Source organism: Hyperolius riggenbachi, chromosome 8 (assembly GCF_040937935.1).
Source record: "Hyperolius riggenbachi isolate aHypRig1 chromosome 8, aHypRig1.pri, whole genome shotgun sequence".
Lineage (NCBI taxonomy): Eukaryota > Metazoa > Chordata > Amphibia > Anura > Hyperoliidae > Hyperolius > Hyperolius riggenbachi.
Genome location: NC_090653.1, coordinates 279,161,858 through 279,188,547, shown reverse-complemented (window position 1 = coordinate 279,188,547; position 26,690 = coordinate 279,161,858). Strand labels below are relative to the sequence as shown.

The 26,690-nt window shown below is 46.7% G+C and overlaps 1 protein-coding gene across 1 annotated transcript in view; it reads right to left on the bottom strand.

Moving 5' to 3' along the window:
* LOC137527922 (ficolin-1-like) overlaps positions 1-26,374 on the bottom strand; it is a 118,511-nt gene extending 92,137 nt beyond the window's left edge. Inside the window, exons 1-5 of the mRNA XM_068248989.1 lie at positions 26,271-26,374; positions 19,882-19,995; positions 18,938-18,991; positions 9,574-9,615; positions 8,810-8,937 (exon numbers count right to left, since the gene is read on the bottom strand). Coding sequence (XP_068105090.1) covers positions 8,810-8,937; positions 9,574-9,615; positions 18,938-18,991; positions 19,882-19,995; positions 26,271-26,340 — 408 coding nt within the window. The 5' untranslated portion in view covers positions 26,341-26,374. The remainder of the gene's footprint in view (positions 1-8,809; positions 8,938-9,573; positions 9,616-18,937; positions 18,992-19,881; positions 19,996-26,270) is intronic.
* Between the last annotated feature and the right edge of the window lie 316 nt (positions 26,375-26,690).

The window sequence follows — 26,690 nt, the reverse complement described above, 5'->3', positions numbered from 1 at the left end:
AAAAAAACAAAACAGGTTCTCTGCAGTGGTGCTCAGCAGAGCTCGAATATTCGAGTAGTTCGAATATTCGAGCTCTTTTTCAGCTATTCGAGCTCGGTATTCGAGCTCCGAATAGCTGGAGCTATTCGAATGGGCTATCCGAGTACACTCGAATAGCCCATTCACTATTCGAGCTATTCGAGCCACCCGGCGCTATTCGAGCTCGGTACCGAGCTCGAATAGCGTCATAGCCCAGATTGATGTCCTTAGAGCCAATCAGAGGGCTCCCAGGCCCTCTGATGGCAGCCAATCACAGAGGGGGACCCTGGCCAGCCCCTACCCTATAAATAGCGGCCGCCATGTTAGGTTTTTCCATGCTTGCCTGAGACTTGTACAGAGAGAGAGTTGCTCCTTTGTGCTTTGGCTTAGCAAGTGCTCTATTGTGGTCATTTACCTAGCGTTTTTGCTCACCTACACCTGCCATATACACCTATATTGTTGTTAGTTAGATAGACATTGTATTTTAGTTAGTAGCTTGTGTGTTACATTAGAGAACTGCAGGCAGCTGCTGCAAGCTTACAGGTTTAGGCCTCAGGGGGGCCTTGCCTCTGTGGGCAGCTGTCCTCTGTTTATTTCTCTCATATTCTATACCAGTATTTCTGCTGTCCTTTACTAATAGTATTGTAGTTATACTGTACTAGGAGTAGGACACTCACTGACTGTCACTGTTTATAGGCTACTAGCTAGCTCCTGCGTGTGTGCACTCACTCACTGTCTGTGTGTACACACACTCTATTTCCTTCTCATTACTGTTTGATTATTGTTAGTTGTACTTACTTACTACTTACTCTTACTGTACCCGTAGGGACACTCACTGTCACTGTTCATATAGGCTACTACTACCTCCTGCGTGTGCGCACTCACTGTCTGAGTGTACACACACAACACACACTCTATTTCCTTCTGATCGCTGATTGATTATTGTAATTAGTTAGTTCTACTTACTGTTACTACTTGTACTTACTCACTCTTACTGTACTAGGAGTCTAGGACACTGAGTCACTGTGTTCATAGGCTACTAGCTCCTGCCTGCGTGCACTCACTGTCTGAGTGTACACACACCCACACTCCATTTCCTTCTGATCGCTAATTGATTATTGTAATTAGTTAGTTCTACTTACTGGTGTTACTACTTACTCTTACTGTACTAGGAGTCTAGGACACTCAGTCACTGTGTTCATAGGCTACTAGCTCCTGCCTGCGTGCACTCACTGTCTGAGTGTTCACACACCCACACTCCATTTCCTTCTGATCGCTGATTGATTATTGTAATTAGTTAGTTCTTCTTACTGTTACTACTTACTCTTACTGTACTAGGAGTCTAGGACACTCAGTCACTGTGTTCATAGGCTACTAGCTCCTGCGTGCGTGCACTCACTGTCTGAGTGTACACACACCCACACTCCATTTCCTTCTGATCGCTGATTGATTATTGTAATTAGTTAGTTCTACTTACTGTTATTACTTACTCTTACTGTACTAGGAGTCTAGGACACTCAGTCACTGTGTTCATAGGCTACTAGCTGCTGCGTGCGTGCACTCACTGTCTGAGTGTACACACACCCACACTCCATTTCCTTCTGATCGCTAATTGATTATTGTAATTAGTTAGTTCTTCTTACTGTTACTACTTACTCTTACTGTACTAGGAGTCTAGGACACTCAGTCACTGTGTTCATAGGCTACTAGCTCCTGCGTGCGTGCACTCACTGTCTGAGTGTACACACACCCACACTCCATTTCCTTCTGATCGCTGATTGATTATTGTAATTATTTAGTTCTACTTACTGTTATTACTTACTCTTACTGTACTAGGAGTCTAGGACACTCAGTCACTGTGTTCATAGGCTACTAGCTCCTGCGTGCGTGCACTCACTGTCTGAGTGTACACACACCCACACTCCATTTCCTTCTGATCGCTGATTGATTATTGTAATTAGTTAGTTCTACTTACTGTTATTACTTACTCTTACTGTACTAGGAGTCTAGGACACTCAGTCACTGTGTTCATAGGCTACTAGCTCCTGCGTGCGTGCACTCAGTGTCTGAGTGTACACACACCCACACTCCATTTCCTTCTGATCGCTGATTGATTATTGTAATTAGTTAGTTCTTCTTACTGTTACTACTTACTCTTACTGTACTAGGAGTCTAGGACACTCAGTCACTGTGTTCATAGGCTACTAGCTCCTGCCTGCGTGCACTCACTGTCTGAGTGTACACACACTAAATTTACTTGTGATTACTACTGATTATTGTAACTGCTAGTTGTACTTCCTGACTGTTACTACTTACTTACTGTACTAGGGGACACTCACTCAGTCACCTCACCAACCAACCCACTCCATTAAAGTACCCCACTTTTCACCCGCCCTTTTAAAAAACTTTTGTCTATATGCCCAAAACATTGAAGATGTCTGGAAGTGGCAGCCAGCGCGGTTTGGGCAAGGGGAAGGGCAGCAAGGGAATCAGGAGGAGAGGGAGCAGCATTGTGGCAAGCCGCGGCCGCGGGCGCGCCACCATGCACAGTTCCGCAGCAGCAGCAGCAGCGTCAGTGGCTAACATTCCTCCCATAGCCACTGGCCGTGGACGCCTTGGGCGCCGCCCAGCAGGAGCATCTGCAACTCACGCTGCAGAGACACAGCAGCAGCAGCGTGTAGCACCTGCTCCGATTTTCCTCCAGCCGGGTCGGAAACGTCCCATTGAGGAAAAGGATGCAGACACTGTGGTGCAACTCATGACGGAGGATGAGCAGCCCGCCATCAGCTCTGCATCCGAGGCCTCCACCCTCACCACCACCACCACCACCACCCCTGTTCGCAGCAGCCGCCCAGCAGGGTCTGGGGAGGAGGCCAGTTCACCGTCAGTCGCCGACCTCTCATTCAGCACTCTTTTGACCCCAGGCATGATGAGTCAATTGTCTGCTGTTGTTGGCGATTTTGAGGAGGAGATGCTGATGGGCACTTTGGGGGATGAGGGATTGGACAGCAAGACTGTGGCGACAGTCAAGCAGCCCATCCATGCATCAGGAGAGGAGTTTGGGGGGTCATCATCCCAGCAGGACATGTTTGAGGAGGGGGAGGATGATGTTGATGACCCGGTGACAGACAGAGACTGGGTGCCACCACCTCCAGGGGATGTCGTCCTCAGCAGCTCGGAGGAGGAGGAGGATGCGCTTGTGGGCCTTGCAAGGAGGCGCATCATTGCAAGCATTGGCAGCGACCCACAGCCTGCTGGTGTCTCAGGCTCAGCAGCAGCAGCAGCAGCATCAGCCAGTACCACCACCAGCCGCACCCAAGCCCCCCCCCCAACCACCACAGGGAGACAGGCAGCAGCGCTTCCATGCCGTAGGGGGATGTTTCTGTCACCAATCTGGCGCTTTTTCACCATGCCCACTGTGTACAGCAAGTACGCCACTTGCAACCACTGTCAGCGGAAGTTGAGCAGAGGTGCAGACCCCTTAAAGTTCAGCACCAGCTCGCTGATCAACCACCTTGCGGCTAAACATTTCCACCAGCATGAGGAGTTCCAGAGGCTGAAGGCATCTGGTGCTGGCAGTGGCACCACACCCATCACTGCACAGCCTTCAGCAGCAGCAACAGCAGCCACCCGCCCTCCTGCTCCTCCAGCAGCACCAGCAGGAGTGCGGAAACGCACTGCTCCTCCCCCCTCTGCAACTCCTGCCGCCGACACTGAGGCCTGTTCTGGCAGCCAGTCCTCAGTGGCCTCCTCCGCTGTGTCTGGTGATTCCCGTGTCAGCAAAAGGCCACGCCAGAGCCTTTTGAGCGAGTCCTTCCAGGGGGTGGTTAGGGCTCTGCCTCCCAGCAGCCGTCGCGTGCGGCAGCTGAACGGCTTGCTGGCACGGGCCATGTGCTCCCAACTCCTGCCGTACACGCTCGTGCAGGAGGGGAGCGACATGCGGGCGCTGCTTGCTTGTGCAGCCCCAGACTGGCAGCTCCCCAGCAGACACTTTTTCTCCCGCAAGGCCATTCCAGCACTGCACCGCTTTGTGATGGCCAATGTGGAGCGAGGGCTGGAGCACGCGGTTGGTGAAAGGGTCCACGTCACCATGGACTCCTGGAGCAGCCGCTTCGGGACAGGCCGCTACCTGTCCTTCACTGTCCACTGGGTCAGCTTGGTGGAAGGGGGTGAGGATGGGAGAGCAGCAGCGGGCACAGCAGCAGCAGCAGCAGCAACACAGTGGGTGGTGCCACCCCGCAGGGTCAGGGGAACTGCAGCGGGTTCCTCCGATCCTCTGCCATCCTCCGCCACACCTGGCCAAATCCCCCGCCTCAGCAGCAGCGTGAAGGCCCGCCACTGCCAAGCGCTGCTGCACTTGGTCAGCCTTGGCAAGACCAAGCTGACGGCAGCCCATGTGTTGGCCAAACTCCAGGAGCAGGAGAGGATTTGGCTGACCCCCAGAGGCCTCAGAGTCGGAGAGGTGGTGTCCGACAATGGGGCCAATCTGGTTGCTGCCATAGACAGGGGAAACCTGACCCACATCCCCTGTCTTGCCCACGTGCTGAACCTGGTGGTGCAGAAGTTCCTGCGCACCTACCAGGGGATGGGCGAACTGCTGGAAACGGCAAGGAATGTTGTGTGTCACTTCCGGCGCTCGGCTGCAGCCTGTGCGAGCCTGGAAGACGTGCAAAAGGAGCTGGATCTGCCACGCCATCGGCTGATCATTGACGTTCCGACTCGCTGGAACTCCACCCTGGCGATGTTGGAGCGTCTGGTTGAACAGAGGCACGCTGTCAACCAGTACCTTGCCCTGGCCACTGTTTCCGCAGCTCGGAGAAGGGACAAGACCAGCAACATCCCGTCCATCGTCCCCGATGATGACTGGAGGCACATGCAGCAGGTGTGCTTTGTGCTGGCTCCCTTCCTGCAGGCCACAAACATGGTGAGCAGGGACCATGCTATGGTCTGCGAGTGGGTGCCCCTGGTTTCTCTGCTGAACAGGGCCCTCGATGGTTTGCTGGAACAGGGAGCGGCAGCCTTGGACCAGCAGGAGCGGCAACCAGCTGCGCAGTCCACCTCTGAGGGGGAGGAGGAGGAGGACTTGGTGGAGGTCCCTGACCTGGCTGCTGATGAGGGGGATCAGCACAGCGCAGCTGAGTTGGTGCGGGGGTGGAGAGAGGATGAGGCGGCAGAGGAGGAGGATGAGGACAGCACTGACGTCGATGTGCCAGCAGACGTGGCCCGCCTCTTCCCAATGGCAGCGCACATGCTGGCGTGCCTGCGCAGGGACCCCAGGGTGATCCAGATGAAGCAGAGGGAGGACATCTGGATCAGCATGATGTTGGACCCACGCCTCAAGGGGAAGTTGAGCCAGTTCCTGCCGCCTGCAGGAGGAGACCCAGCGCAACAAATAAGGAGCTTGCAGCAGGCCCTTGTTGAGCGCTTGGAGGAAGCCTTCCCCCAGCCTTCCACCCCCACTGTCCAGCAGCCAGCACAGAGGCAGCAGCAGGTGCCTGCATCCAGCAGCAGCAAGCGCCCCACAGACCTGCTGTCTCTCAGCCACGAGCTCTACAGGACTGTAGAGGCTCCGGCAGCAGTGACTAGAGAGGAGATGCATGCAGCAGCATCCTCCTCCGGTCACAGCCAGCGCCTGACCCGCATGGTGGCTGACTACATGGGGTCGTACAGCGGGCTTGACAGCGATGCCCCTGTTGATCCCATGGAGTATTGGGTCAAGCGCATGGAGATCTGGAGCGAGCTAGCGCAGTACGCCCTGGAAGTGCTGTCCTGCCCCCCTTCCAGCGTGCTGTCCGAGCGCTGCTTCAGTGCAGCTGGTGGCGTGGTCACCGAGAAACGCTCACGTCTGTCTCACAAGTCTGTGGACAGACTGACGTTTCTCAAGATGAACCAGGCGTGGGTGGAAGGCGAGTTCCTGGCCCCTGTTGTCGGCGAGAGGGGGACATGAACTGGCTGCCGGAACCATCGTTAATGTGCCTTACCACCCTTTACCACCTCCTGGCTCCTGCTCACTAAGCCAGCCTGGTTCACTTTGACTATTACGTCGCCTGCAGCCACACATTTTACACCTACAGTGGGCTGCTGTGTACTGCCCTTCTGCTGTCTGTCTGTGTTTCCCACTGCCAGGGTACACAGAATGACCTTCTTCTGCTGCCACTCTGCCACCAGCTATTACGTCAAACAATAGCTATATTGGTTGCAAAACCGAAACCAAACAAACCATTAAAAAAAAAAAAGTTTAATTTTTCTGAGGTGCCCGGGTTGAAAACTGTGTTGTTCCAGTTGTGTATTGGACACAATGTGGGCTGCACGACCGCTGTCTGGGACCTCCTGTTGTGTTTATTTACGGCCCTGGTATCACCGCTAGGTACCAGGGCTATTATGTCACGCTGCCTACCTGCTGCCACACTCACACTGCTCCTCCATACCTCCTCCTGCTGCTGCTGCTGCTGTCTGTCTGTGTTTCCCACTGCCAGGGTACACAGATGATTTACCTTCTGCTGCCACTCTGCCACCAGCTATTACGTCAAACAATAGCTGCTCGCCTACTCCTCCATTCCTCCTCCTGCTGCTGCTGTCTGTCTGTGTTTCCCACTGCCAGGGTACACAGAATTACCTTCTTCTGCTGCCACTCTGCCACCAGCTATTACGTCCAAAAATAGCTAAATTGGTTGTAAAACCAAAAACCAAAAAACCATTAAAAAAAAAAAAAGGTTTAATTTTTCTGAGGTGCCCGGGTTGAAAACTGTGTTGTCCCAGTTGTGTATTGGACACAATGTGGGCTGCACGACCGCTGTCTGGGACCTCCTGTTGTGTTTATTTACGGCCCTGGTATCACCGCTAGGTACCAGGGCTATTATGTCACGCTGCCTACCTGCTGCCACACTCACACTACTCCTCCATTCCTCCTGCTGCTGCTGTCTGTCTGTGTTTCCCACTGCCAGGGTACACAGAATTACCTTCTGCTGCCACACTGCCACCAGCTATTACGTCAAACAATAGCTGCTCACATAATTACTCTCCTCCATTCCTCCTCCTGCTGCTGCTGCTGTCTGTCTGTGTTTCCCACCGCCAGGGTACACAGATTTACCTTCTGCTGCCACTCTGCCACCAGCTATTACGTCAAAAAATAGCTATATATCTGTGTAATTGGTTGTAAAACCAAAACTACAAAACCATTACAAAAAAAGGTTTAATTTTTCTGAGGTGCCCGGGTTGAAAACTGTGTTGTCCCAGTTGTGTATTGGACACAATGTGGGCTGCACGACCGCTGTCTGGGACCTCCTGTTGTGTTTATTTACAGCCATGGTATCACCGCTAGGTACCAGGGCTATTATGTCACGCTGCCTGCCTCATTGACTGCATGCTGCCACACACTCATCCTCCTCCTCCTGCTGCTAAATTTACCTCCTGCTGTCTGTGTGTTTCCACTGCCAGGGAGCACATACAATGGCGCTTCCAACATGCGTGCGCCACCAGCTATTTGTTGTTACGCTCAAAAATAGCTGCATTTCTTTAAAAAAAAAAAAATGAAAAGAGAAATAAGTGACGAAGAAGACGATATAGAAGAAGATGAAGATGAAGAAGATGAAGAAGAAGAAGAAGAAGATGAAGAAGATGAATAAGAAGAAGAAGAAGAAGATGAAGAAGATGAAGAAGATGAAGAAGAAGATGAAGAAGATGAAGATGAAGAAGATGAAGAAGAAGATGAAGAAGATGAAGAAGAAGATGAAGAAGAAGAAGAAGAAGAAGAAGAAGAAGAAGATGAAGAAGATGAAGATGAAGAAGATGAAGAAGATGAAGAAGAAGATGAAGAAGATGAAGATGAAGAAGATGAAGAAGATGAAGATGAAGAAGATGAAGATGAAGAAGATGAAGAAGAAGAAGAAGAAGATGAAGAAGAAGAAGAAGATATAGAAGAAGAAGAAGAAGATATAGAAGATAAAGAAGAAGAAGAAGAAGAAGAATATACAGTACTGAACAAAATTCTGGACACAACTTCTCTTTTCACCTTTTTTTTTTTTTAAAGGAACATCCCCACATAATCACTTGCTGTTGTCACTGTTGGGAAGCTATTTAAGGCCAATTCGAATAGTCAGCTCGAATAATGAGCTCGAATACCGACTCGAATAGTGAGCTCGAAGTCCGAGGTCGAATCGAATAGTAAAATTTATTCGACTCGAATATTCGACTGACCTCGAATAATTTACTATTCGAATTCGACCAAACTCGAATTTTAAAAAGGGGTATTTGAGCACCACTAGTTCTCTGTTTGGGTTAAGGTGGAAATAGCCGAACCCGATTGGATCCGCTCTACTGTGCAGGCTCAAGTTCTTTGTGTCTGTGCAGTAGAGTGGATACGATCGGGTTTTGCTATTTCACCTTACCCAACTGAAGAGCTGCTAGTGCGCCTGCGCAAGATCGCAGAGAGGTAAATATAGCCCTCGCCTACGCACCCTTGTCAAGCTTGTTGGGGAGGTTTTGGGGGAGCCATCGCTGGATTCCCTGAAGCTACAGAGGACGGGGTCCTTGTTTTACATTATTCTCTGCATCCTCTTATGTTGTAACCCCTTCTTCCATGGTCCCCTCTTGGGTAGTAGTTCCTCTCCCTGTTTGCTACATCCTTTATCCTTTTTTGACCTAGTCTTACTTTTGTGGGTCTCCCATTTTTCCACTTCTAACCTCCCTACTAGGACAGCACTTCCTCTAGGCTGCAACCAACCTAGCCTAGGCAGGCACATGGGGTGAGTGTGGTTATATTATGTGTTATGGAACTAAACATGGTACGTACAATCCAGCCTCCTCCATCAGTGTCCATGTCACATAGGACCTCCAGTGGTTGCTCTCCATCCGGGTATATGGTGTACCAGTCACTCATGGTGAAGCCTTTATCCATCAACTCCTTACAGTTTCTCACAACTAAGGAACATCAACAGTAATTCACAATGGAATGAGTAGTCTGTAAATGTATCACGTGTACAGTTTAAAGATGAAGAGAAGATTCCAAATACTACGTATGTGAAAATAGTGGTGTGTCAATACAAAATCGGCAAAAAACTCTAGTATGTGTACAGTAGCCCTTGATGCTCCCTAATGCCTCAGCCAGCGATCAGCTTGGCAGATCGACTTTGGGAAGCACTGTTTGAGAGCATTGTCCTCCCCACCCACCCAACCAAATGCATGACATCACTTGTGCACTGACCTATCTGTCCTCCTCCACATTGCATAGCAAAAAAAACCATGTTGCTAGCCCGCAGGCTAGTGATTTATCTGTACAGCCTCAGCCTTGCAATGTCTCTTGAGGGATTGAGTGCCTCTTCCTGTAGGCTGACATGCCTCACAAAACTTTACTGTTGTAAGGATGGTTTAACCAGCCTACCATCATCATCTATTCCTCCGTACTAACGCTGCTCCCCTCTGCCAGTTAAAGCCTCTTGGTCAGACTGCTTGTTCCAAATTAAGTAATACAGTGAAAGTGTTCATTGTTTTCAGTGTTCCCCCTTCCCCATCTACATACCTCACATTTACCATGTTAAAGGATTAACAGCATCTTACCTCCATATTGGTCAGCTAAGTCTCCTTTTTGTCCTTTCTCACCTGCAGAGTAATAGCCAATAGTCAATACAGTCAACCAAAGTGTAGCAAGTACAAGCAAACACTTCACAAAAGAAAACAAAAATACCTAGAGATGCCATGGCTGAAGTTATTCCCATTGTTGCAGTTTAGTGTATTGCTACAATCTTGCATCTGGTCTTCACCGGAGTGTCCTCATAGGGTAATGGACCCTCTGGTGGATGTTGGACTTTTTTGCTGTTTTATACCACAAAGTCATAAACTCAAGGTTAACCTGCTTGACAACCAATTGGAGATCCAGAAGATGACCCAGCACCTTCAGGAGTAATGTATTAAGCTCTTTTATTCAAAGCAGGGGCATTCCTGCCATTGGGCCCAGGGGGCGTGGCGCACCGAGTGACAGACAGGAGAGGACAGGCCGGCCCGCTCATGAGGCGGGGTGAAACATTTGCCTCAGGCGGCAAACTTCTAGGGGCGGCACCCGCCCATCCGTGGGTGCGGGGGGGGGGGCGGCCGCCGAGCCGGAGGGGTAGCGGGCAGGTCGGGGGTATTGGGCCTAGCGGTGGGGAGGGGAGTCGGACCCCCCCTCCCTCGCCTGGGTCCCCCGATCTGCGCTCCCCTCCAGCTGTAATTAGGAAGCAGCCTCTGCCCGATCGTAAGAGGCACGGGCGGGGAGCACTCACCTTTTCCGCGCTCCAGCGTGCGCTCTACTGACGTCACTTCCTGCATCGCCGCCCACTGTATTGTAATTTTCTCCTAAATTTGCCTCAGGCGGCAAAAAGTCTAGGGCCGGCCCTGGGAGAGGTGTGTCAAGAAGGCCTCCCACAGAGGCCATGAGCAGGAGGGGAAGCAGCGCAAGAAGGAGGGGCAGTGGGGACAGAGGTGGGGAGGGGGCCAGACCCCCACCTCCCTTACCTCCCTCGCTAATCAGGAAGCACAGTGAGCGGTGGAGAAGGTGGAGACCAGTGGCATGTGACAATGATGATGCCTGGAACACAGGAAGCAGGTGAGTAATTCATTGCCTGCTGCTCCTGTCTGCCACCACATATCTGGAGGGGAAGCACCCGAAGGTGAGGGAGGTGGTCTGGCCCCCTCCCTGCCGCTGTCCCCACTGCCCCTCCTTTCAAGCTTCCCCAATATTGAGGCCAACTATGCTACCTATACTGGGGCAACTGTATTACCTATACTGAGGGCACCTATACCTGGAATTACCTGCCGTGGAATGCTTAGCATGCTACACTCGCTTCTTTCCTTTTTTGGGGGGGGGGAAGGGCTGTGTCTTATAATACCCAGCACCGGGTGTCAAATGCCCTAGGTAATCCACTGATCCAAAGCATCAAAGATAAAGGCAAGATACAACATTATGAAAAGAGACTAAAGCCTCAAAGTAGCATTAGCCTCTTTCATAATGCTGTACCCTGCCTTTATCATTGATGCTTTGAATAAAAGACATTATGCCTGATGGTGCTGGGTTTTCCAGTTTCCTGCAATCCTCGAAAGGGGATTTGGACCTCCAAGCACGTCAACTTCTTTGGTGGGTGCAACCTGCATCTTGGCTGTTCTCTTCTTGACAACCAATGGTAGGGGGGGAGGGGTTAAACTTACCCAGCAGCCTTCTTCTTTAACCCATCCCACGGTGCGTCCCACGGTGCGTTCCAAGCCGCGTCACATGACTACTACGCTTTCCCCTTCAACCCGGAAGGAGGAAGTGTTTATAGTTACGTGACAGTGACTTGGAACGCAGCGTGGGACGTGCTGTGGGAAGGGTTAAAGAAGAAGGCTGCTGGGTAAGTTTAAACCCCCCCCCCCCCCCCACACACACACACACACCCACTCAGATGCACAAGTAGGAGGATGAAATTCGAATGAAACTCATTCGGATTTCATCCGGAGCTCATCCCTATTCCCTACTAGCTATGGTCATTAATAGATAACTGGCAAATCACATTTAGCCCCTCTGAGATCAGTAACAAATAGCAGCCAGTTTAACCTCTTGACGACCACAGGCTTACACCGCCCTAGTGGCCAGGCGATTTTTTACAATACAGCACTGAACAGATTTAAGGCGATATTGTCACCATAAAAATCACATTTCAACAGCAACTGGTCTGAGTGTATGAAGTGATAAAGATGCTAATCCTGCATTGAAAACTTGCAAAAAATGTTCTGCTGTTATGGTTTGGAGATATCACATACTTTCGGAGCACTGGCCCTAGTGCCAAACAGTGCCAAAGAGTTGAATGCTGGGACTTCTTTTTATCTATAATATATTCCTCCTGTTCCATTTATTTCCCTGTCGAGCTGCTTATCAGAAACACCCTCTGATCACTTGTGTTTACAAGCAAGGCTGAGGTGACTCAGTGATTGGATGTGTAAATAAGAAAAAAGACAGTGCAGTTGTTAGTATACACCTCAGTGGGAGTGTCTGAAGACTCTGGGAGGAGGGCAGCTAATGAATACACAATGAGCAAGAGAAGGGAGGGGGGAAAACAAAAGTCGGGGAGGATATGATGTCAGCATTAGCTTGGCAAGATAGCCACTGCCTAGAATAGGATTTTCTGCTTTTCCTTTATAAAATTCACAGGAATCATTACGTGGATAGCACAATACATCTGTTATGTAAGTAGAAGTAGTATTTATCTACTTATATATGTGTTTTTTATTTCTAGGTTAACATGGGTTTCACTTGTTCTTTAAGAAATTATTGCTCAGCCATACAACTTAGCACACAAATTAATTTTAGACCCTGTTCTTGTCACTAAAGGAGAATTTTTTTTGGTCGTATCTGATTGCTGCTGCAATTTTTTTTTTATTATTAATTTAAAACGTTTTTTTTAAATAAATAATCTTTTTTTATTTTGGTTCCCTCCCTTCCTACGAGACCCTTTACACTACATTCACCTCTCATAGGCATCAGTCTATGAAAGGAATTAGCTTGTGAGCCACACCAGGGGACAGCTAAGTGCCAGAGCTGTCCCCTGTACAACGCTGCACTAGATCGCAGCGCTGTACAACTGTAAATTGACAGATTTTTTTTCTAACAGCCTGCCAACTGCGATCGTGGCTGGCAGGCTGATCACGTAGCCCCTCTCTGTTTGTATACGGAAGCTGGCACTCGAGTGAGCGCGAGCTCCCTACTAATCTTGTGCTTCGTGAGATTGTGTGCCGGTGCGTGCTGGATGAACAAGGGAACCACTCTGCGCCCACCATCCTACATTAGGCGGTCACAGAGTGGTTAAAGCTAGCCATAAATCATTAGATTACGGCCTAAGGGTGAAACTCAAAAAATTAGAATACCATGCAAAAGTCTATTTATTTCAGTCATTCAACTGAAAAGGTGAAACTAATATATGAAATAGAGCAAAGCGAGATATTTCAAGCCTTTATTTGTTATAATTTTGATGATTATGGCTTACAGCTTGTGAGAACCCCAAAATCAAAATCTCAGGGCATTATGTTCAATATTGTAGGCTCATAGTGTCAGACCCCAATCAGCTAATTCATCCAAAACACCTGCAAAGGGTTTACCTTTTAAGATACATTACTGAAATAAAAGGACTTTGGCACAATATTCTAATTGATTGACTTTCACCTGTATGACAAGCTGATTGGTCAGTATTCAGATGGAATTTAATTATACATTCCTACAACACACAGTAAACTCAATTTTGAGAGATTTCTGCAGGAATTTGTTAAGCCTTTAAATCACAGGCATTGTACTAAGCACCAGCGGAACTACCAGTACTGCAACACCTGCGGCCCGGAGGCTCTCAGGGGCCCCATGATGCACAGCATCGGCCACTTACGAGAGCTCCGGGAAAGCCCTTGCTTGTTAAAGCTTAGCTGGCTGGGCACGCACGCACAGGCAAAGGAGCCTGTGCTCAGCTACTTCAGCCGCCAGCCAATAGGACCTTGGCAGGCTGGAAATGTGACAGAGGATTGGATGCAGGGAAGTAGGCGGGGCTGTGAGAGATGGAGATGCTCCAGGAAGGAGAGAGACTCGCAGTGTGATCTCTCATGCCCTTTTCCTCTCCCCGCGGCAGATTTGAACTTGCTGGCTGGCCAGGGCTCCCTCACTCCCCTCCTCACACAGCTGGATGGACGCTTCACTGAGCCTGGTCTCTCTGCTCACACACTTGTGAGCTTATCTCAGGCATTACCACCTCTTGCTGCTATCCTGGTAAAGGGGGGAGGGGGTACTTAACCCTTTCAGCAACACAGCTGCCTGTGTTGCTTCCAAATGCATTGGCACTGGGCTGGCTCTTGCTTTTCCTCAAAGTGTATGATGCATGTAAAACAGTCAGTTTCTGCACTATTCTTGTAACAGCGACCAGCTATACATTTTCTCCTGTTCTGATACACACACACTTTCCACAAGTGCATAATACACTTGTGGAAAAGTAATGCCAAAACCTTGCCAAAAGCAGCACAGCTGAGTTGCTGAAAGAGCTAAATACCCCCCCCCCCCCCCCGTTGCCCATATATCAGATGTATTTTATTTATTTAGGTATTTTAGTATTTATATTGCACTGACATTACGCAGCGCTGTACAGATTATATTGTCTTGTAATTAACTGTGCCTCAGAGGGGCTCACAATCTAGTCCCTACCATAGTCATATGTCTATGTATGTATCGTGTAATGTATGTATTGTAGTTTAGGGGAAAGCCAATAAACTTCTCTGTATGTTTTTGGGATGTGGGAGGAAAATTTAGTGCATGGAGGAAACCCAAGCAGACACGGGGAGAACATACAAACTCCGTGCACGGTGCAGATGTTGACCTGGCTGGGATTTGAACCAGGGACCCAGCGCTGCAAGGCGAGAGTGCTAACCACCACGACACCATACTGTATGGGCAAATTGACCTAGAGACAGATCTCTCTCTGATCAGAGAGAGATCTGTCAGCTGCTCATACACCACAGGTCGATTCCTGATCCATTTCAGCATGAAATCTCTTGGGGATCAGCCTTGTAACACCACATCTGCCGCCTCGCCGCAACACGCACTGTGACATCACACACACACGCCAACGTTTTGCTGGCAACCATGCGGGGTGTGTATGAGGACGGAGACCGGGTTGACGGAGAAGGGGGGGGCCCATTGAAAGTTTTGCAGGGGGGCCCAGTGATTTCTAGTTACGCCCCTGGTACTAAGTACACAAGGTACTACAACGCTATGGATGTTTTTATACATAAAGTATCTACTGTAGCATGGCTGGCACAGAAGACAAGAGCTGCATGCCATCCTCCCCACCACAAGCCCACCATGTAACATCTTTATATTCAGTAACAGATATTTACATCACCTCGTACTCCAGGAACTCCTGACTCCCCGTTCATGCCAGGACTTCCTGTTTCACCTGAAAGTTAGAGTAGTTATAATGAATTACATGAAGCTCAACATCCTGCAGTAGCCTCTTTTAGCATGTTTAGCATAGTGATGGTAGGAAGTTGTAGTAGAACGTGATAAACCATGGTAGGTCTTATTTAGCTAATTCCAAACAAATTAACAGAAGAGCAAATTCTGGTCTTAGGGAGAATTCTCTGAACATTGTTTTTAAAAGATTTTAATTGGATACCCGTTATACCGACATTCCACACGAGGACGGTATTGCAGCTTGCCAACATTTCCTTCAGCTTAATGATCTACCAACAGAGCCCACACTACAACTTATCAGGTATATACTAACTCACAACTATTTTTCATTTGGGAATGATATATATCTACAGACAATGGGCAGTGCTATGGGAAGTAGGATGTCACCCCAGTATGCAAATTTATTTATGGCCAGGTTGGAGGAAAAGGTCCTTTCAACTTGTGAAATTAAACCATGGGCTTACTTCAGATTTATAGACAATATCCTAGTAATCTGGACAGCATTACAGGAAGAATTAATCAAACTCCACAAAAACTTCTCAGAGTACCACAAGAACATCAAGTTAACACTCAACTTTTCAACCTCACATGTCAGTTTCCTGGATACCACAATTTATATACAAGATAGAATTTTACAAACATCCATATACCGTAAACCAACTGACCGGCATATTTATCTAAAATAGAAGAGTTTCCACCCGGAACACACCAAAAAATCTATTGTTTACAGCCAGGCTCTGTGGTATAACCGAACATGTTCTAATTCAGAGGACAGAGACAGACAACTTATGTCGCTACGTAATATATTCATAGATCAGGGATATCATCCAGAAATCGTTGATGATCAAATACACAGAGCAACTTTAAAATCAAGAGTTGAACTGTTGAAGTACACTCCAAAGACTGAAAACAACAGAATCCCAATTGTGGTAACCTACAACCCAAAATTAAAGACACTGAGGAAGATATCGAAAGCCCTACAACTGATACTCTATAAAGACAAACGCCTGAAGGATGTTTTTCCTGATTTACCACTGCTTGCTTTCAGACAACCTCCCAATTTGAGACAAATGATTATCAGAAGTGCTTTATCTACACCAGAAACTCCAGGCACATTACCCTGCAATAACAGAAGGTGTGAGACCTGCCCTTATATCTTGAGCACAAGCCAAATACAAATACCAAACTCACAGAAATATCATCAAATACAAGACCAATTTTCCTGCGAGTCATCCAATGTTGTATACATGATACGCTGCATGAAATGCCCCTCAAGAGGAATCTATATAGGAGAAACAGAACAAAAACTGCGCACAAGAATGAACCATCACCGCTTTAAAATCAATGAAGGTAAAATGGACACACAGCATGCAAGATCTAAAAGTACTTGTTCTTAAGGGTAACTTCAAAAATGATCAATCAAGAAAAATTTCTGAGTAAAAATGTATGAAAATGTTCAAGACTTTAACAGAAGGTTTAAATTGTGGAACAGGATTCATGACACCTTATGTAACATGATTGATTTGGCTTCATGATCTTTAGAAACCTGCTGGATTTCATGTATGGTTGCACTAACTCACTGGCTCCAGCCTGCTGATCACCTGACATCTAACTGCTAAACAGCAACCAGCACAACCGTCATCTTTGTGTTTACCATTTACCTGCATCAGTGTTTTACTTCAGCTTACATCTGGAAATATGTCTGAAGAAGGGGACTAGATCCCAGAAAACTTGCATCATAATTCCATTAGTTAGCCATTAAAAGGTATTATTTTTTACAAAACATTGTTTTTTTCTACCTATATCATTGGATACCCAGAATGGTTTGATTAGTTGGCAGCCCCACATCATGGGGCGTAAAGTGCCCGTGCTTTTTATTACATTTCCAGCAGGTGGGAGTCGGAGAACTGTTAGGGGAGAAAGAAGTAAAAGAGAGCTCCTAGGAGTTAGGTACCTTCTGGTTGCCATTTCCTGAAATTGTTCCCAATCAGATCTGCACATTGGGATCATTCATCTCTGTCTCTAAATCATAGGACCAAATTTAAGTACATTTGACAGTGCTGCTCGGATACCACTGACATGTGCCAAGTTGCCACGTGACACTTGGCAAGTGCCACGTGACACTTGGCAAGTGCCACGTGACACGTGCCAAGTGCCACGTGATACGTGGCAAGTGCCAAGTGACAGTCAGACAGCAAAGAAGAAGACACTAGTATACACTAACCGGCACACTGGCACTGCTCACAGCACAACAGTTCTGTAGAAAGCTAACACAGTGGTAGTGGACGGTACTACTACTCTAACAACTACTAGCACTGACTGCTGTACTACAGTACTAACTAGACAATAACACAGTAATCCTATGCCCTAATCCCTAAACTAACCTATACCTAAGGCTAATAGCTGACCAGCAGGCAGCAGCTGGCTTGGTCTGTGCACAGCACACACACAGACACATAGCAGCTGCATGCAGCACACACTGACTGTCACACAAATGACATCAAGCTAATTAATGATTTAACAATAGTTTAGTGATAGTGAAGGGGTTAATCACTGAACAGCTTTCGGTTTATCACTGTGTACAGCCCTCCCAAGGCTAGCAGCAATGGAGCACACACTCTAACTATCACACTATGACATCAATCAAGCTAATTAACGATTTAACAATAGTGTAGTGATAGTGAAGGGGTTAATCACTGAACATCTAATCACTGTGTACAGCCCTAGGCCAGCAGCACTGGAGCACACACTCTAACTGTCACACTAGTCTATGACATCAATCAAGCTAATTAACGATTTAACAGTAGTGTAGTGATAGTAGTGAAGGGGTTAATCACTAAACAGCTTTAGGTTTATAACTGTGTACAGGCAGCCAGGCCAGCAGCACTGGAGCATGTCTCTCAGTGAGCATTCACAAAGCAAGGATGATATGTCTCATCATGGCAGCCCTCCTTATTATACAGGGGGGCTGGCCAGTGTTCCTTTCTGTGATTGGTGCCAGGGCTTAGGCTGGGAGCCCTCTAATTGGCTCAATGAGGTCAGGTGGGGCTGGCCAAGGTTCCCCTCTGTGATTGGGTGCTAGGGCTTCTGCTGGGAGCCATCTGATTGGCTCCAGGACATCCTCTCCTTAGTTACAATATTTCGGATCTGGATACCCGCAATATCCCCGGATATCCGCGGTGTGCATCCAAATATCCGCAGATAGCTATCTGGATTTTGGCCCAGGTATCCGGAACCCAAATCCAGTCGGATAGCTGAAAAAAGTTTGGATATCCGGGTTACCAGGATATCCAAAATCCTGATGAGCAGCATTGATATTTGAGTAGTATTTGTGCATAGTGCATACAAAATTCTCAGTACATGAGGAAACAATATCTTTATATGGGAGTTTACAACTCTAATTCTCATTGAGCCCTCTAATTGGCTCAATGAGGTCAGGTGGGGCTGGCCAAGGTTCCCCTCTGTGATTGGTTGCTAGGGATTCTGCTGGGAGCCCTCTGATTGGCTCCAGGATGTCATCTCTTTAGTTACAGTATTTCGGATCTGGATACCCGCAATATCCGTGGATATCCGCGGTATGCGTCCAAATATCCGCAGATAGCTATCTGGATATTGGCCCAGGTATCCGGAATCCGAATCCAGTCGGATAGCTGAAAAAAGTTTGGATATCTGGGTTACCCGGATATCCAGAATCCTGATGAGCAGCATTGATGTTTGAGTAGTATTTGTGCATAGTGCATACAACATTCTCAGTACCATGTGGAAACAATATCTTTATATGGGTGTTTACAACTAAGCATAGTTTTGAACTTATGATTAAGCCCTGAATATATAGTATATCATCATCATCATCATCATCATGTCTATTTTAGGGGAAATATGCTCCATTCCCTGCTGATATTGGAATATGATGCTTACTTAATGGTATATTACTTCTGATTGAATTTTATTGGGTATTTTGCCACTGACCTTTTTGTCCCGGTGGCCCCAGCTTTCCATGTTCTCCAGAAGAACCCCTTTCTCCTATTACAAGAGTTAATGTAAACAATAAAGTAATACATACAATTTCCTGGAAAAAAATTATACAGCGGGAAAAGCAGATAAAGGTGAGGGAACGTTGCAGAAAGGTAAACAACTAAATAGAGAAGCAGTAACAGGGAGACTATGAGTGTGGCTGGCGGGGCAGTAATTTCACTAAGACTAGATGCGTGCATGAAGAAAGGGCACAGTGAAAAAAGGGCTTGGCTGGATAACAAATTCTCATAACGATAAACATTGTTGTCAAACTTGGTTAATGATAAATATCATGGTAATAACAGACAGGAAATAATAACGAAAAGATATTAACATTACAATATCATTACGTAGTTCAACAATACAGCTTAACCCAAACCTAACCTACTCTCACAAAGAACCCTCCCCTGGTGGCGCCTTAAACTAACCACTCCCCTTAACCCTAATTACCTCCCTGGTGGTGCCTAACCCTAATTACCACCCTGGTGGTGCCTAACCCTAACCACCTCCCTAGTGGTGCCTACCCTAACCACCCCCCCTGGTGTTGCCTAAAACTAATCGCCGCCCGGCTGGTGCCTAACCCTAACCACTCCCCTTGGTGTTGCCTAACCCTAACCACTCCCTCTGCAGAAACACCCTTTTACACATAGAAATGATAATATCTTTGATAACGTAAAATCTGTACATATAAACAAAATAATATAACAAAAACTCTAATGTTGCAAGCTTTTAAAACAATAACTACTTCAAAAACTATAATGTTCTAATGTTGTTAACAATATTTTTTGCGGCACCCTTTTTTCTGCTTTTTTTGCCGTATTGACGATAATTGCATTAAAGTCTATGGCGGCCCCCTATTTTCCTGCTGCCGACCAGATCATGGGATCACTTAGACTTACCTTTCTCACCATGAGCCCCAACATCTCCTTTCTGGCCAGGAGGTCCATCACTGCCGGGACATCCTCTGAGGATGGTGAGTTTGTCTGAACCTCCCACTCCAATGATCTTCACCTCTGAGAAAAGAGGAATATTGTGTGCGCAAAATATATCAAGACATCTGAAAATAAATGAGGATTTGAGAAATAGCAAAAATACGACTAAGAATCAGTTCACACTGGATCAGCTGCTTGACCTGTTCTGGGAGTGGAGGGCAGAAGAGCAATAGACATGCTGATGTGGCTTATGGTTGCGTCTGTGCATAGCCGTCCATTAGTATTGTTTCCATTTTTGTACATTGCATTGTTACAATAGAAAAAACCCAACCAGTACTATATTTCGGGTAGAGATGAATTCGAACAGCTCACCACCAATAGCTAAGGGCAGCTATGTCCCTCAGTAGTACAGATGTCCTGGCCCAGACACATTCATTAGTATGCATGCCCTGGCCCGGTGGTGCATGTCCTTGATTGCTCGCCAGAAGCCGGTGCATGTGCGCGAGGTCATGAAGCATGCCCGGTAACAAGCGCGCAATCAAGGACGTGCATCACCGAGCCAGAGCATGCGCACTAATGAACGCGTCCGGGCCAGGACATGTGTACTACTGAGGGACATAGCAACCCGGAAGTAGTACAGGGCCATGATGCCCATAGCTGTTCGCAGGCGAGCTGTTCACCGAAATCACTAATTTCAGATAGTGGATTAATTGCCATTCATCTGATGGAATTGTGCACATCCATTCCAAACTATCACAGACCCCGGAGCAGTGCAGCATATCCATACTAGAGTTGGGCCGAACGGTTCGCCTGCGAACGGTTCCATGCGAACTTCCGTGGTTCGCGTTCGCGTCCCGCAGGCGAACTTTTGCGGAAGTTCGGTTCGCCCCATAAATCACCATGAGGGTCAACTTTGACCCTCTACATCACAGTCAGCAGGCCCAGTGTAGCCAATTAGGCTACACTAGCCCCTGGAGCCCCACCCCCTTTATATAAGGCAGGCAGCGGCGGCCATTACGGTCACTTGTGTGCCACTGCCTGCCTGCATTAGTGAGAGTAGGGCGAGCTGCTGCACTGTCTCTCATAGGGAAAGATTAGTTAGGCTTAGCTTGTCCCTGGCTGCATACCTGTTCTGTGAACCCACCACTGCATACCTGTACTGTGAACCCACCACTGCATACCTGTTCTGTGAACCCACCACTGCATACCTGTTCTGTGAACCCACCACTGCATACCTGTTCTGTGAACCCACCACTGCATACCTGTTCTGTGAACCCACCACTGCATACCTGTTCTGTGAACCCACCACTGCATACCTGTTCTGTGAACCCACCACTGCATACCTGTTCTGTGAACCCACCACTGCATACCTGTTCTGTGAACCCACCACTGCATACCTGTTCTGTGAACCCACCACTGCATACCTGTTCTGTGAACCAACCACTGCATACCTGTTCTGTGAACCCACCACTGTATACCTGTTCTGTAAACCCACCACTGCATACCTGTTCTGTGAACCCACCACTGCATACCTGTTCAGTGAACCTGCCACTGCATACCTGTACTGTTCAGTGAACCCGCCACTGTATACCTGTTCTGTTCAGTGAACCCGCCACTGCATACCTGTACTGTTCAGTGAACCCGCCACTGCATACCTGTTCTGTTCAGTGAACCCGCCACTGCATAACTGTTCTGTTCAGTGAACCCGCCACTGTATACCTGTTCTGTTCAGTGAACCCGCCACTGTATACCTGTTCTGTTCAGTGAACCCGCCACTGCATACCTGTTCTGTTCAGTGAACCCGCCACTGCATACCTGTTCTGTTCAGTGAACAGTTTGGTGTGTCAGTGTGAAGCAGTACCTTAATTACACTACCTGATTGATGTATACACATGCAAGATGTTTTAAAGAACTTTAGGCCTGTCATTTAGCATTCAATATGATTTCTGCCCTTAAAACGCTGCTTTGCGTCAAATCCAGATTTTTCCCGGGGACTTTTGGCGTGTATCCCACTCCGCCATGCCCCCCTCCAGGTGTTAGACCCCTTGAAACATCTTTTCCATCACTTTTGTGGCCAGCATAATTTTTTTTTTCAAAGTTCGCATCCCCATTGAAGTCTATTGCGGTTCGCGAACTTTAACGCGAACCGAACCTTCTGTGGAAGTTCGCGAACCCGGTTCGCGAACCTAAAATCGGAGGTTCGGCCCAACTCTAATCCATACTATAGGCTCTGGCACTGAGCCGGCTAGTGTGACCTGAGAATAACAGTGCACTTGAATATGGCAGTAAAATTATGCTCTTTTTATTTGACAGCAGCACGCTCCCATGCCCCTGTCTGTTAGCCCGGAGATCAATGAATGGGAACACAGTTCTTATTCATTGATCTAAGTTCCCATTAGAAAGACCGACGGCTTCTATGAGAAGCTGCAATCTTTCTGAACACAACAAAAAAAATTCACGTCCTCCCTTCACCTGTAAGCATGATCACACACTTACAGAATGGGGAAAAAATGACTGAGATAAATAGTTAAACTACATTTACATACATTTTTTCCCCTAATAAACACAATCACATTTAAAATGAACTGTTTACCTCCCACACTCTAAAAAATAAAAATACAATTAACCATGTGTGCTGCTGCAGACGTGAGCCTCACATCTGCAGCGGCAGCTGCTACAGCTGCAGGGATGCACTAGTCACGTCCCCGCAGGTTGGGGGGGTTTGCACACGATTGTGTGGGCAGATGCCCTTGATCGCGATGTTGCTGGTAGCAGGAGGGATTGGCTGCAGGGGGCAAAGATCCCCTGTGCCAATCCGTACATGTCCGCCAAGAATAAACACTGTTTTTGTTTTAAAACAGTGTTTATTCTTAAATAGAGCAGCCGCTCTTCCTTCCGCCGATCAATAAATTTATGAATGGGAACAAAGTTCCCATTCATTAATCTCCCCGCAGGCCACTCGTACTTGTACTCTACATAGGATTTGCTCAGCAGCGACATCTTGTGGCCAAATAGTAAAATTACACCTACTGACTTTAGAGATTAAAAAAAATGAATATGTATGCCAAGAGAGCATATTATTACACATTTATGGCCTAAAAATTAGCAATGGATGTAAAACTGAAAAAAAATTGCCTTTATTTCCAAATAAAATATTCACCATACATTATACTAGGGATATAATTTAAATGTTGCAATAACCGGGACAAATGGGCAAATACAATGTGTGGATTTTAATTACATTACGGTAGCATGTGGTATTTTAAAACTATAATGACCGAAAACTGCAAAAGAATGATTTTTTTCCATTTTTTTCTTAATTATTCCTGTTAAAATGCATTTAGAATAAAATAATTCTTAACATAATGTACCACCAAAAGAAAGCCTAATTAGTGGCAGAAAAAAACAAGGTATAGATCATTTCTTTGTGATAAGTATTGATAAAATTATTGGTGAATGAAAGGGAGGAGCGCTGAAACGGGAAAATTCCTCTCGTCCATAAGGTGAAAAATACCCGCGGGCTGAAATGGTTAAAAAAAAACATAAATAGGTACCTTATGGTCTAAACTTTTTAATAATTTAAATGGTGTAATAACCGGGACAAATGGGCAAATAAAATACATGGGTTTTAATTATGGTAGCATGTATTATTTTAAAGCTATATTGGCCGAAAACAGAGAAATAATGATTTGTCTTTTCTTTTTTTTTCTTCTTAATATTCCTGTTAAAATGCCTTTCGAAAAAAATCATTCTTAGCATAATGTGCCACCCAAAGAAAGCCTAATTGGTGGTGGAAAAAACAAGATATATATCATTTCACTGTGATAAGCAGTGAAAAAGTTATTGACAAATGAATGGTAGGTGAAAATTGCTCGGATGCATAAGGTGAAAAACGACTGAAGGCTGAAGTGGTGAAGTGGTGGTTAAATAACATTCTGTCTCTGCCTGATTAATGGATTCCTCTCTTTGTGTTAACCCTCCTGGCGGTATAAAAAAATACGCCAGGAGGCAGCGCGGCAGTTTTTTTTTTTAATTTATTTTTTTCTATATCATGTAGCGAGCTCAGGGCTCGCTACATGATAGCCGCTGCTCAGCGGCATCCCCCCGCCCTCTTCGATCGCCTTCGGCGATCTCCGATCAGGAAATCCCGTTCAAAGAACGGGATTTCCTGGAGGGCTTCCCCCGTCATTGGGAGTCCCGGGCCACCCCTCGGCGCTGCCTGGCACTGATTGGCCAGGCAGCGCACGGGGTCTGGGGGGGGGGGGGCGCGCGCCGCACAGGATAGCGGCGATCGGGCGCGCGGCGGCGGCGATCGGGGTGCTGGCGCAGCTAGCAAAGTGCTAGCTGCGTCCAGCAAAAAAAAAATTAAACAAATCGGCCCAGCAGGGCCTGAGCGGCACCCTCCGGCGGCTTACCCCGAACTACGTTCGGGGTTACCGCCAAGAAGGTTAAAGTGTGTTCATTTGAATAGTGTAAGACAATGCAAACTAATACTGAGAAGGTGCCATCACACAAGCAGTTAGAATTATTGTTCCACTACATTTCTGCAATGCCGGGTGATGGCCAACTGACCACAGATTGATTCGCTTCTCAAATATTTAGAGCAATATCTCATCTTCTCCTTTAATTTTGCAAAGCAGGTCCAGCTATAAAGAAGAAAAAAAGGCTTTTTCAGGTATCCCCCCCCCCCCCCCCCAAAAAGAATATTTAGCATTTAAAGTTGAACAATATTGTTTGCTATACAGGAGAAAAGCGCTATACAAATGCTCGGGATATTATACATAAATAGATAGGGAGGAGTGATTAAGTGAACAAGAATTGAAAGTTTGATCCGGTGATAATTTGACCAATTTTGTTTACCAAAATCTTTCAGAAATTTGTTGGCTGGCTGATTTCAGACTAAATTTTCCATTTCACATGTAAATCAATGGTGCCAGTTTCTGGAGTTAATAGACATGTCCCCCTGAAATTTATGATAGTAAGCAGTATAAAAAAATGGAATTGGACTGAGTGTAAAGAGCTTGCTGGGGGATAATATCACACAAGAAAGTTCTGTTCTAACCGGGTGGGGGGGGGGGGTGGAGGGGTTGATGCCAGCAATAGGATTAGGCGATGCTCCCATCGCCTAATTTAAAAACTCACCAGCGCTTAGGGCCCTATGGGCTTGATTCACTATGCGGTGCTAACCTACTTAGCACGTCTAAAGTCTTTAGGCGCGCTAACCAGGGTGCTAAGTAGGTTAGCACCGGTTTTCTCAATCAGATAGCGCGCTAAGTACCGCGTGCAAAGTTTTGCATGCGCAAAGTCCTATGCGCGCGCTAAGTCCCATAGGCTTTAATGGGCACTTCGCGCGGAACGCCTTGCGCTCTGTGCAGTGCGCGCGTAAAGTTTTACCCGCATAAAATTTTGCGTGCGTAAAGTTTTACGCGCGAAAAGCTCATTTAGACGTGCTAAGGGGGTTTTCACAGGTGTGCCAACAGTTAGCACCGCTTTGTGAAACAAGCCCTATGTATCTTAGACAAAGAGTCATTACTTTTCGCCGAAGATCCAAAGGAGAGCATCCAATCTATCCCTCAGAAACGTAGGAATCTGTACTTAGAAGAGTATGCCAGCTTTTACAGCAGCTGCATGGAAAAGGCTAGGACTACGCATGGTGAACCATCTCACCTCCTTGATCGTCTGGAACAGAAACACCAAAATAGAGTAAAATACACTAAAAACAGTTTAAAAAGGGAGGTATTGGTGGACTTACCTTCTCAATAAGAACTCAGAAATCAGAAAGCCAAGAAACAGCACAAATAAAACTTTAATCGTACACTCCAAACATGCAGCCCCATTTGCAGGTATTCACCAGCTTTTTCAGGCAATAAAAAAGGAACAGTTTTTACAAGCTCGCCTCTAAGCCAAAAATAGCACCTCTGGAGGAAAGTCCACCAATGCCTCCCCTTTAAACAATTTTTAGTGTATTTTACTCTACTTTAGTGCCTCTGTCCCAGCCGATCAATTACCATTAGTTCATCCTTGGAGAAGGGTTGTTGCCCCTTTTTATTGTTTTTCAACATCTACAGAGAGCAACATCTTAACTCATGTTAGGTTGGGTTTAATTTACCGACCTGCCTATACAGTAGTTACCTTGATGGTATCAATATTCTAAACTATCAGGAGAATCTCTCAATTGTCTTATTTTGTCTTATAAACATCTCACCTCCTTGTAGCCTTCCCCTGGTTGTTCAGGCTGGTGGTCAAAATCCATTATGGACTTTTCAGCTTGCAACCAATTTTTCTACACTGATGAAAATATGTGGTCATGAGGAAACTGATATTTTTAAAGCTTGAACAAAAGTAAAGACACTTACCAGGACACGAGTCCTCAGCATCACTGACAGTGGCCATCAGGAGGAGCAATGGTATGGTCCACATCTTCATCACAAGTCACAGCTGTTCCCTCACACTGTGCCGTCCAACAGTCCTTATTGTGCTGAGTGAGAAGGATATATTTATAGTTCTGGTAGCCCAACACCGGAAATAGGATGGAAGTTTCTTCAGTTCACTCTGCTTGTTTCTTTTTTCAGCATTGTTCAGTGTTCATTAATTATGTGTGTGTTATAGTTGATTCATTCTGATATTGCTGCACATAGCACTCTGTGATATCGTCAAATCTTCTGCTTGGGAGAGCCTTTAGTTATCTCCACTGGGACAGAAAACATATTTACTTCCCCATTTATAACGTATAAACTTTTTACCCAGCTCAAAAAGTCATTATGAAAGACAAAAGA